Source organism: Primulina eburnea, chromosome 10 (assembly GCF_022965805.1).
Source record: "Primulina eburnea isolate SZY01 chromosome 10, ASM2296580v1, whole genome shotgun sequence".
NCBI classification, from domain to species: Eukaryota; Viridiplantae; Streptophyta; class Magnoliopsida; order Lamiales; family Gesneriaceae; genus Primulina; species Primulina eburnea.
Window position 1 is genome coordinate 2,943,432 of NC_133110.1, and position 13,472 is coordinate 2,956,903.

The 13,472-nt window shown below is 35.6% G+C and overlaps 1 protein-coding gene across 1 annotated transcript; it reads right to left on the reverse strand.

The window, feature by feature from the left end:
- Positions 1–353: 353 nt before the first annotated feature.
- On the reverse strand, positions 354–4,503 carry LOC140842505 (BEL1-like homeodomain protein 9). The gene is made up of 5 exons (XM_073210463.1): positions 3,295–4,503; positions 1,973–2,340; positions 1,776–1,836; positions 881–1,396; positions 354–591 (listed from the first exon to the last, which is right to left on the reverse strand). Exons 1-4 carry the CDS (start codon positions 4,225–4,227, stop codon positions 899–901), a joined length of 1,860 nt encoding a protein of 619 aa, XP_073066564.1. The 5' UTR covers positions 4,228–4,503; the 3' UTR covers positions 354–591; positions 881–898.
- Between the last annotated feature and the right edge of the window lie 8,969 nt (positions 4,504–13,472).

Here is a 13,472-nt window from a genome sequence, read left to right on the forward strand (position 1 = left end):
AATTTGATTAAAAATGAGAGCATTATACGCATATTTTACCTCCAAAACTCTATATTAAGATAATACAATTCCCATAATTTTTTTTTTTTACATTGTATTATGATAATTTTTTGAGCCCGTTTATATATTATGCTTATGAAGATTACAATTTGATTAAGTGAATACAAAAGAGAGGTCGCTCGAGACTTGAGAATTACTCCTTTTACAACTTTTGTTGAATGGTTGGTGCCAAATATAATTCTTCGAATAAAGAAACGAATTACGAGATAAACTACTCATGAGTGGAAATTATATAACGAGTAATTACTTTGGGTTATTATAAATTTATAAAAATCAATCAACTGAATCATCACATAACGATTAAAAATAAGAGAAGTAACGAATCCTTTAGCATTTACCAACAGTCAACTTATTCGCACTTCCAAATTTAACAATAAAACAACATTATAACTTAATTCATTTTTCATACCACCTTGCTACATTTCTGGTGTGGTACCATATTGTCTGTCCAAGAAAATAATCTCAGCACATGTCGAAAGACAGAAAACATCATCAGTGATCGGTTGGTACGTATAATTCCAGTCGTAGTCGCTGTAAGAAGAAAGAAAGATGATGTCATGTTCCAATATAAAATCGTCAAAATTTTAATGAAACCATTGGCTTCCTCTAATACTTTGATAAAGGATCTACAAGACAATAATCCTGCTGATTAATTAGTTTAATAGACAATGGTCCTTTTATTTCGCACAAGTAGAAGAGAGACGTTGTGGAAGTAGCTTTCAGGTGTTAATCAGCTATGAATTCAAGCCATGAAAAGTTCAGAAAGGAGTATATTAAAGAAATTCAAATGCAAAATTAGGGTGCACTGCATTAAGAATACCTTGTATGGAAGGTGGATTTAGTGATCAGATTCTTGAAAGTCATGCAAAAGCTGCCCTCCAATTTGTCGACTATGTGCTGCGAATCCACCAACTACATATTCCTCACCATGAGCATCCAGGCCAAAGCGTCGAGCCGCGGTAATCGGGTACGAATCCGATAATCCCATACCATTCTGATGAAGGCCGAGAGTTAGAGAAACACCGCCACTACCACCGATATTGTTCGTACCGACGCCCAAGTGAGGATTATGTGACAGCTTGTTGAAAGGCAAATTCATTGGCCCCTCGACTCCAGTCGGAGCAGCTTCAGTCAAGTCAGTTCGAGTTCGTTTCAATGAGAAATCACCATTTCTTTGTATTGAGGAGGATGTGTTGTCACACTCAATCGAACAACTTGTTGGCAAATGGTCATCCTGTTGTGAAGCCTTTTGGCCCTGACGAGTTTCGAGCATGTGTATCTCCTCCACCATCGGCTTCCAAAGCCTTACTCTTGCATTGATAAACCAGTTCGAGACCTGAGGCACAGTAATATGTAGTTCGCATCATAAGGACACCTCAGACATCGGGAAAGGGAAAGAGACAGAAAATATGCAAGTTTTTTTCACGCAATAGGGGAACGAGAGGGGATTGACTTGGGAAATTGTTTTCTTCCCCCTGAAAGTTTCATATAGATTTATAAATTGTTAGATATCACATAAATATACATAAAGATTTATAGTTATGTCTTCCCCTATATTTGTTGAGGTTCGAGTTTTAGCCCCACTCTTATCTTCTAGCTGTAACAATGCTTTCATACACATCGTTGCTCGAGATAAATTGCTGGAAAGTGCTATAACAAGCTACAGTATATATCAATAGAAAGTGTATAGCAAGGGATAAATAAAGGACACGTACCTGATTCCTCGAGAGACCAGTCTGTTTTGCCAACAATAATTTGTCCGTGTCAGTTGGATAACTACAGACGTAACAAAAACCAATCATTGTATAAGAGAGAGACACTATGTATGCACAAGTAAAATCGTCACATGAGAACATGATAAACCGTAAAATCGATGTGGTTGTGTGAATTTTTAAGCAAGACCAATTCTTACGGGTGTAGAAAGTGCTCGAACAACCACGCCCGAAGGACAGTGACAGCTCGCTCAGGAAGCCCTCGTTGTGGACGCCAAACTGGTTGATCCATGAATCCGGGACTGTGAAATGGCCTTTGGCAATACGTCCCTCTTCCCATATTTTCAAATCTTTGAGTTTCATCCCGATCATAATTCATTCTGGCCTGTGATTTATTCGCGAAATGCAACTGATCCATTATGGCATTTTTCAAAATTTTGAAATGTTTGGCCATAGCCTTTATGGCCAAACTAGCAAATGGAGCAGCACTGCTTAATCCGGCAACAGATTCAAATGAAGCGAAAACCGCCTGCATTTGCTGGTAATATTGCTTGTACCTTTTATAAACCTAATGAATTTACCAGAAAAAATTATTAAAGTCTGTTAATCATAAAATACACCATGTTCTATGAGGAAATCTATCAGTACTTTAGAAAAAAATAACTTTATAATGTTAATTAAGTAATGCGGTACTATAAATATGGTAAACACACAGAATCATATTCTCCACTTCTAAAAATTTAAAAGAGATAAAGCACAATAACACCAAAGCTTCATTCTTCAGCTTATACTTCACATGTTTTAATAATGATTTAAATTATTAAATTGGCTTAAACGCTTTTAATTTAATTATTCGATCAATAACTTTACGCAAGATGCAAGCCAATCCTGCTAACATTATCAACAATAAGTACTCATCTCAAATTTTTTAAATATATATAGATTCATCTGGTATTAAATTACATTATATCATATAAATATATTCACAAAAACGTTAATTTTGACCCTACACAAAAATCCTGGGGCAATGCTCTTGGATTTTCAGAACATCGCTGTCCTAATCTTTGTGCACATTATTAGATTCCCTCGTTCATAATTTTCCCAAACTATACATTATTTTCCTACACATTTCCTACCATGTAGGAATCTTTGCTGCACATATTTCAGTTTACTAAAGCCCTGGACATCAATTTCTGCAACAAATAATCAAAGCTAAATGCTTATTCCAGCCACTAATTCATACTTGTACACAATGGTGTTTAGGCTCTCGAAAAAGCCTATCTAATCTGTACACAATGGTGTTTAGGACCTGGAAAAAGCCTATCTAATCTGAGTTATATTTAGACACAGCGTCTAGGATAACCTGAAAAAACCAGAAGTTCTGACAGAAGACGAAATTTAAGATGAATATTGTTAAAAATGATTAAATAAGAAGATTAAGCTTTAAAACTAATATATGTATATGTAAAAAAGGATAAACTTGTATATAAATATATACGAAGAATATGGTCAAGATGCATACCTCATCAAGCATAGAAAGTAATCTTGATTTCTTCCTAGTTTGTTCACTCTCATCACTGCAATTCAGTGAAGAATCGTCATCAACTCCATTTCCGCTAAGGCTTTCCAATGGCGGTTCCAACAAAGATGAATCAACTGCAATTTTACCCTCGAAAATCCCCCTACCCACATCACAAAGTTCCTCCAGTAATTGATGCGCAGGCTTCAAGAATCTTGATCCTTTCAACACCGAAGCATAACCAGTAAAGGGACCTAAAGGCACTGAACTTCTGGACAACTGTGTTGAAGAAGAACCGCCATTTCCAGCAACATAATAGCCTCCACTCACCTTGCTGTTACCGAACATTGTAGAGTCGTATCTCTGCAGATTCAGCTCCAGTGGGAGATTATTATTATGGTTCGAAGATAACGACAAAGACAGGCTTTGACCACTTGCTGCTGCTGCTGCGCAGTTACTATTGGGCTCACGGGTATACACTACTTCATTTCCATGAAAAGACTGACCAAGAACTGGTCTATAATTGATGTGTGGGTAGATAAAAGGGCCACTATTGATATCTTGAATAGTGCTAGGGTTTATCTGAACAGACAGCTGCGGATCCGCAAGCATGTGATTCGTGGAAGGTGAAGAAGACGAAGCAGCCGCTGCTGCCCCACTGATCATATTCATTCCACCCACGTAACCCATCAAATTCATACCCACTTCTTTAGGTCCGGAGCTGGTACCGTTCGTCTCAAGATGGAACCCTTGACGGTGGTGCAGGTTAGCAGCACAGCTGATCAAATCCGCTGAGATGAGCGATGGATCATAGAGAGGGACGCCAAGAGGCGCGCACGCTAAAAGATGGCTATCTATGCACCCTTGTGGGTTTACCCTCAGCTTATCTCTTCTGCTTTGTTGTGGGACATGATAAGGCTCAAATCCTTCAGCCATGAGTTGTAGTACTCTTAAGTACTGTTGCTAGCTAGGAATCTTTCTGTAATAATAATATGGAGTTTTGAAAAGAAAAAAAAAAAGAGATTATTGTAGGAAAAAGATGGAGTTAAAGAGATGAAAAGGAAGAGCAACAGTGAAAGAGATGGGTAGAAGCAAAGGCTGTGCGTGTTTGTGTGTGTATCTTTACCTTTATTTATTTGTTTATTTTTCTCAAACTGATCAAAATCAAAAAGAAATATATATTATGTGGGAGAGAGTAATCAGTAATCTCCCTTTCTCTCACTTGATCAATCTATCTATGGCTCTGGTTTATTAGCAGACAAAATCCACACAGTTCCGACGTTGAATAGTGAAAGTACTGTATCTTTGTTTCCGAGACTCAGTGTGTGAGACTGGTGGGGAGAGAGTGGTGGGTGTGTATTAATGTCTGCCTTTCACTCACTCATGTTAAAATTAAATTACTGCTCTTCTATTTTTTTTAAAAACAATTATACTATGATTTAATTCTTTAAAAAAATGACTAATTCCTAATATTGATCTTGGTATAAAAAAATACACATGTATTATTTCTATTTACTGACTAAAACAAATTTTATTTATAAAATCAGATCGAATATGAAATAGTTGTTATAGATAATTTGATTTTAACAAGTTGGAAAAGAAAGGTACTTTAGCAAAAAGATTTGTTAACCTCTGGCAATAAGTTTTCTATAAATGATTATACACGTGCATAGTATTTTTTTTCCTTCATATCAAATCATTCAACAAGTTGAAACTCTAATAGATTAGGTATGGTATATATATATATATATATATATATATATATATATATATATATATATATATATATATATTTCTATGATAAATATATGTCTAAAATGTACCGATGTTTGGTACGCAATAATATCATTTCCTGTTCGACCAGGGTAGAATGTTGACATTTTGTAAACTATGGTGCAGCATTTATTTCAATCTTGAACTTCTAATTTTGAGGAAAAAAAAATATGTTTTTGTGATTATGAAATTCATTTCCAATTACAATAGTTTACAACCACATTTATTTTTTATTATTTTTCAAACGCAAATATCCAACCAGTTTATTTCAATTTTGGCCATTTGCAATTTAATGTCATCAATTATCGAACACAGACAATTTGACGATACGATCTCACAAATCTATTTTGTGAGATATATAAATGTCTGACGACTTTAAAAAATAATATAAAAGTATTTATTGTAGGTGAATTTATATAAATGTGTGAAATTATTATATTAAAATATTGTATTTTTTTAATAAAAATTTATAACGAGAGAATTTAATGACGTGCGATAACTTGTACGTAGAGGTGAGTTTTGGGTTGCCTACACTTTCTTGTATCCGCCAAACAAATAGTAGCTTTCTAGCGTATCACTTCTTTCGAGGTTCATACTTTTCCATTGATAACTTGAAATGATTGATTGAAAGAAATAGCTCCTTCCTACATAAATTTATTTATTTTTTCTATTCTTTGGAATTGAGAATTGTATATCCAAAATAATCGTAATAATAAATTTTTGAAATGTGAATAACATCAATATTTTTATCATAAATTCAAATTTTATTATAAATTGTCATTACATGATATACCAATACATGCGAAATATGTATAATAAAGTTGTTTGAGCCAAAATAATTAGATATAGATGATATCTCGTAAGAGCTCGAGTCATGGATGACCCGAAATATCAAATGGATTCCCAAATCCTAGTAAGTCTGCAGGTGGATTCTTCTGGAGCGGGACAGGTGCAAGCCCATGCTCTACTCTCCGGGCAGTCATAAGTCCGGGCTCTTGTATAAATCTCCCGGGAGGCATTTTATCCGGGTACCTCGATAACAGTGCCCCACTCGAGTGGTTCAGAAGGTAAGGTCTTGTCTTGAGAAACGTGCCTGACAGAATCCTATTGATATGACACGATGGGAAAATAGGGTGACTTGACATGAGTCAACATCAAAGGCTATGAGTGGTAGGTGTACGCGCAAATCGAGATAATACTTGATTTTCCTTCCTATAAATAGCAGGTATGCATTTCTCATTTCAGAGGCCTCTCTCTGGTTTTCTGGAGAACTCACTCTCACACATATGTTAACACACATATTTACACCAGTAGTCTTTATTTCTCTAAAAGCTACACTGGTTATCATCTTCACCTGCTGACTTAAGCATCGGAGTGGCCACGCCGGACACACCTCCGGCGCCCATTCACGAGTTCTTTTCATTGTTTGCAGGCCACGATCGAAGCCATCTACTTTGCTCAAATTCCCAAACACTATAAATTATTGATAGTAGATCCGGTAGAGCACCCGACCCGGCTCACCCATTTCATCAGGATCGCATCATTGGCGCCGTCTGTGGGAAATTGAACTCAAGACGTAGATATGGTTTTCATTCAAAAATAAGCCCAACTCTGCTTGGCAAACATACAAGTCCGACCAGCTCGGCACTCAGATCTTATATGTGGATTTGATATGGGCTCAAAGTTCAGCAACTATCCCGGATTGAGGTGGAAGACCATTTGTTGTGCACTCAGCACCATACAGCTATATTAGTCAACTAATATAGCTCAACCAGAGAAGTTTCACTCTACCGAAAATGAATTCGGATTCAGTATTTCCAGGTTAGTGATTTGGTTTTTAATAAAACTAATACAGCAGGAGAAACAAAATCTATTAAGTCCGGGAGACACGAGGCCCCGGCACATTCTTATTAAGTCCAGGAGGTACGAGGCCCCGGCACGTTCTATTAAGTCCGGGAGGCATGAGGCCCCGGCACATTCTGTTAAGCCCGGGAGGTATGAGGCCCCGGCACATTTTTGAAAGTCCAGGGCTCCGTACCCTATCTCGGGACTTCGTACTTCAACCATTCATGAAGGCCAAGGCTCCGCACCTTGGTTATTTATAAGCCCAAGGTTCTCAAACCTGGCACGGGGCTCTGTACCTCGACCATTCCCAAGTCCCGGGACATGCTCCCCGGCCCAAGGCTCCGCACCTTGGTTATTTATAAGCCCAGGGTTCTCAAACCTGGCTCGGGGCTCCGCACCTCGACCATTCCCAAGTCCCGGGACATGCTCCCCAGCCCAAGGCTCCGCACCTTGGTTATTTATAAGCCCAGGGTTCTCAAACCTGGCTCGAGGCTCCGTACCTCGACCATTCCCAAGTCCCGGGACATGCTCCCCGGCCCAAGGCTCCGCGCCTTGGTTATTTAAAATCCCAGGGTTCTCAAACGTGGCTCGGGGCTCCGTACCTCGACCATTCCCAAGTCCCGGGACACGCTCCCTGGCCTAAGGCTCCGCGCCTTGGTTATTTATAAGCCCAGGGTTCTCAAACCTGGCTCGGGGCTCCGTACCTCGATCATTCCCGAGTCTCGAGACATGCTCCTCAGCCCAAGCCTTGGTTATTTATAAGCACAGGGTTCTCAAACCTGACTCGGGGGTCCGTACCCCGACCATTCCTAAGTCCGGAAGATATGAGGCCCTGGAATCTTATACAAAGACCGGGAGGCACGAGGCCCCGACATCTTATCCCAAGTCCATGAGACACGAGACTCCGGCATTTCATCTCATTTCTGGGAGACATGAAGCCCCCGATGCTTTTATAGAACAAGATTGATTATCTCTTTGGGAATCCAAGCATGACTGATCGGGACAGCGAGTATGACTCTAGCCCGACTATTTAAGGGATGTGTGATGATACCCCCGTAAGAGCTCGAGTCATGGATGACCCGGAATATCAAATGGATTCCCAAATCCGAGTAAGTCTGCAGGTGGATTCTTCTGGAGCCGGGCAGGTGCAAGCCCATGCTCTACTCTCCGGGCAGTCATAGGTCCGGGCTCTTGTATAAATCTCCCGGGAGGCATTTTATCCGGGTACCTCGATAACAGTGCCCACTCGAGTGGTTCAGAAGATAAAGTCTTGTCTTGAGAAACGTGCCTGACAAAATCCTATTGATATGACACGATGGGAAAATAGGGTGGCTTGACAAGAGTCAACATCAAAGGCTATGAGTGGTAAGTGTACTCGCAAATCGAGATAATCTTTGATTTTCTTTCCTATAAATAATAGGTATGCATTTCTCATTTCAGAGGCCTCTCTCTGGTTTTCTGGAGAACTCACTCTCACACATATGTTAACACACATATTTACACCAGTAGTCTTTATTTCTCTAAAAGCTACACTGGTTATCATCTTCACCTGCTGACTGAAGCATCGGAGTGGCCACGCCGGATACCCCTCCGGCGCCCATTCACGAGTTCTTTTCATTGTTTGCAGGCCACGATCGAAACAATATACTTTGCTCAAATTCCCAAACACTATTAATTATTGATAGTAGATCCGGTGGAGCACCCGACCCGGCTCACCCATTTCATCAGGATCGCATCAATAGAAATTTAGTTTAATTATAAGATCAATTAAATTATATGAGCTCATTAACTGTATAGATTAATTTGTATCGATTCAAACTGATCCCAAAGCGCAGAAGAAAGAAAAGATCGTTGCATAGAGGGAAGAAATCGTGGAATGAAAGGCGGAAAACATGGATTATGGAGGAGTGGAGAAGAACCGCCCAAGCGTCGGGAAGAAAAAGGACATCGACAAACACAAGAAGGACACACACAATTCTACGCACAAAAATCTGCAAAAAGCTCTCTGCTCATTTTCAATCTTTAAGCATTAGTTTTCAAGCTTTCCAGTAGTTATTCTAGCATTCTAGGTCTTCTCATTTTAGATTTCAACAATAATTTATTATATTTTTCATGTTTTGATGAATTCCTTCCGTTTTTATCAATTCAAAAGTATGTCAGAGATTTATTTCTATCAAGTTCCATTAGTTCTTTCATTTTGGCATTGCATTTGTTTTAAGAGAGTAGAACTAATGGTCGAATTTAAAATTCACGTCGCTTGAATAGTTAAAAGTTAGATTTTATTGTTTTTCACATAAATTGATTCAACTTCACCTCTAACATGGATGCAAATCTCAAATATTGTAGAAACAAAAGCTTATATAATCGTAATCTGATTTTATAATTGAATCTTTATTATTTTAATAATTTCAAATGCATAATTCACATGTGCAATGTCTACGATGTGTTTGCCTTCTGTTTGCAATAAAATATAAACATAGTCCAAAACATGTAACATAAGACGAGCTTCATCCCATTATTTTCTTTATATTTTTAAATCATTGTCATTTGACGTGACCAAGTACTGGTCCTAATAAATAAGGCTGCGGAATAATTTAAAATCATAATTAAATGTTTTTAATTTATATTATAATCCTAATTTGTATTAAATAAATTTTTAGTACCAGGAAACGCTATTCGATGATGGGATCATCATCGTTATTATTATTTAATTAATAAAATATGATACGATGGAAGATAGATTTTAGTTTTATTATGTCCACGTGTTGTGTCAGTAGTCTACTTTGCTGACACTAAATCTTAGTTACCTTATTTTTAGTCGCTGATTTAATTTAAGTATTATATTTACACAATATACTATAATATTAGATAAATTTAAAAAAATTTCAAATGAAATGAAATGATAAGCTGATAATTTCTGTAAAAAATAATAAGATAAAAACTTATGTGAGACGTTCTTATGAGTCGTATTTTGTGATACTAATATCTTATTTGAGTCATTCATAAAAAAAAATATTAGTTTTTATTGTAAATATCGATACAATTGATTGATCTCACGTGTAAATATTCGTTTCTACGTGCGGAGTTTCGGGCTACTGTCCAAATCCATATACGTTTGGAATTGTCGTCATGTACACGCCATTTTCTCTCAATCGCACAGTAAAAATATTAATTGACAGTCAGTGAATAATTATTACTGGCGAGTCTAAAAGCAAGACCAGAAGGGGTGGGGTTAGCTCTGCGCAGTTTAAAGAGTCTCAGTCTCACTGCTCATCAGAATCTTTTGCTTCCCCTTTCCATAAATCCCCCCCGAATTTAGCGACGTTCGATGCACCCAAGGTGCCATTTTTATTTTCTTCATTCATAATTATTGCATACATATTTCTTCATACGTACAATAATTTTATTTTAATTTTTTTTTAACTTTTTAAACTATTTTTTGAACATCTTTTGAATTATTATTTTACTATAAATAACAGCTACAATTCAAAAAATAACACTAAAAATATCAGCTGTCATGATATAAATGCCCTCTCCTGCATAGGTGGAGTTTGTCAAAATTAAATGAATCGAGTCCGTAAGATCATTTCTGTGAAAATCCCGCAATCTTCAAACCCTACGATTTTCTGTCCACAAGCCGGCATGATATATTGAATATCCTTATTTTTCAAGAAACTTAGACAAGAACTTATTTGGCAAATTTATCCAACTCGAAATTTAGTAATTTTTTTCGTAAGGTGTACATATTTTAGATGAGAATATATTAGAGTATTTTTGGAAATATAATATTGAATTAAAGTAATATTATTATGTACATTTATGCATGATTATAATGATATTAGCAAAATCATTATACAAATCGATTAATCTAATATTATTTACGTACAAGAAATATAAATTTATCGATTAGAAATATAACTCGCATACATATACATAAATATCGTATATTTAAAATATTATACACAAAAATTTAAAAGTCAAATCAAACGGAATAGAATCGATCATGTCTTGAAAAGTTATTACATATTTCAGTTTGATTATGTCTTATTTTGACATTACAAAAAAATAGAAAATTGAAGGACAATTAATGTTTTGGTGGGATTACAAAATAAGAGGAGGCTTTTACACATCAACTAGTCTAGGCTTTAAAAGTTATACAACGAAGGACTGCCAAAAATACACCATCGAAGCCAGAAATTCATACTGGGTTTTCCATCTTGAAAAGATCGAAGATGTAATTTTCAATCTGTCTCGTTTCTTGGAGAATGTTTTTGAATGTTGTCAAGTGTAATAATTTTTGCGCACTACCTGTTTGTAATATTTGAATAAGGACGAAGACATGTCAACTACCATTTTTGGCATCGATATTGGTATATAATAATAAAAAAAAAGGTTGTTCAATATTGCACGTTGCATCTCATCTATAAATGGATCGTGCCTAAAAACTCTCATACTCCACACTCATGAGAAAAGTCCTAAATACCGAAGTTTTGAGAGCCCTGCTGATAGAAGAAATGCTGAACTTTTCAAGCACACACTTAATTGTTTATTTGATCATTTGATGATTACTTTGTGTGAAGTTTGTTATTTCTAAATTACATCTAACCAAAGGAATAGTTTTTCTGATCAGATTGTTAGTTGTCATGTGTGTTAGTCAGGAGTTTCAATAGGTGATGTGTAAGCCATGCTGAAATGAGTTTTTTCAAATTTTTTGTGACTACCAAAGTCTTCTAATAATAATTTTTTGGAAACAGAAAATTGGAAGACGTATAAGGATTTAACCACATTTAAAATTTCATAAACAAATTGTTTGCAATCTTCATCTACTTGATCTCTAGGTCCGTTGACGTTATCCGTGCTATTTATAAAAGTTCAATCGAGTTTAGTCAGATTACTTCCGCATATTAAGAAATTTTATAGCTCGATGTACTCAGAACGATTGAGATAACTTTTGTTGTTGCTAGCCCATTACAAATTTTGAAGAAAATATGGATCACATAACTAAACTAAACCGACTATCAAATAAAAATGTGAAATGTATAGATAAAAGATAAAAATCTATATTTAATATACAACTTTTATATATATATATATATCTATATATATATATAGATATATATATATATATATATATATATATTACTATGACGGAACCATCATTGTTAACTTTTGGTGTGTACTCGTTAAATTTCAGGCTAATACAATAACTTCTAAATCATGTTAATCATATAAATCATAGTTGAAAAATCAAGTGCAACATATTTCCAAGAAAATATTGATAATTAGAAGCAAACTCTTCACTATGGATCATATATTTACTTATTTTATCGACTCGAATGTGTGAAACTTGAAAATATGTAGTACGGCCTCATGGGTGATTGCCGTGAAAGTTGAGTGCCCCACAATTGTGGATGGTACAGTAAAGTGGCGGCCTATGCATAGTTTGCTGCTATTAGGCGTCATCATCATATGCTGCCACTTTCCAGCCCAGCAACCAAAAACCCTTTTTATACACTACAAAACAATCTCCAATATTAAAGAACTTTCAGTCTTTTACAAATCAAACTCACTGGTAAAAAGATTTTTGAAGTGATGAAAAAATAAATTGAAAAAATGGTTTTTATATGAAAAATCGAAGGTGGAATAAAAATATGTTTTTTTTGGTCGAAATTCGATTACAAGATGGAGATAATTCTTAAAAAAAAAACAGTCATGGAAAATATAAAGAAATATAATATATTTTTCCATGTTTATATGTACTATTTTTTCTAAAAGAAAGCAATGGAAGAAAATCAAAATAAAGAAAAAAATTATCTTTGATATCAGACAAAGATGAGAGTGGTGTGTTAGGAAAAATACAGACCAACAAATTGTGGTTTTACCCTTAAAAAATTAAAAGCAGAAACTTGTAATTCTTTCTCATGTAATATAATGTTCTGGTTTAATTAAACGTTCAAAATTTAAAAATAAAAAAAAATCCAAAAAAAAACTCTATGGGCCTAGGCTGGCCACTTAGCACCTTTTCGATGTAGTCGGGCAGCGTCTAGCACTTAGTCGATCACTTAACCCGGGTTTTAGAACACTGATATTAAGTAAAAACTTAAAAAATCTAATTTTTAAATACAAAACGACTATGATAAATCCCTAATCTATTGTTGTTAGTTTCAATTTCTTAAGAACATATGTCGCTTAAAACAAAAAATAATATAAAATTGAAAAATAATCTCGCAACATATTTTTGTATCTATAGCAATATGCAGTTAGAAAGCGTAAAAATATCTTAAAGCTGATAAAATACTGGAATAAAACTGAAGGAAATATTTGAAGTCTGGAAATAGAAAGTGAAATTTTGCTTGAAATTAATGCTATGAAATTTTTGCAGAAAATTTGATATTTTGAGCGATGTAGATATTGACTAGTAGTCTGTTTTTTTGCCGATGATTTTTTCTTTTGTCCCATTGGAATTTTCGTCAACTCTCTGAGAGCGACTTTCATTCTCCAGGATTCAAACTCCACGATCTGATCCGCAAAACTGATTGTCCATTTCTAGGTTAATTTAAAGT

Coding starts and splice junctions, on each gene's coding strand:
- LOC140842505 (XM_073210463.1), bottom strand. CDS start 4,227: ATGGCTGAAGGATTTGAGCCTTATCATGTCCCACAACAAAGCAGAAGA. Junction 1,837..1,972: donor TTCGAGCACTTTCTACACCC/GTAAGAATTGGT, acceptor TTACGTCTGTAG/TTATCCAACTGACACGGACA. Junction 1,397..1,775: donor CTGGTCTCTCGAGGAATCAG/GTACGTGTCCTT, acceptor ACTGTGCCTCAG/GTCTCGAACTGGTTTATCAA.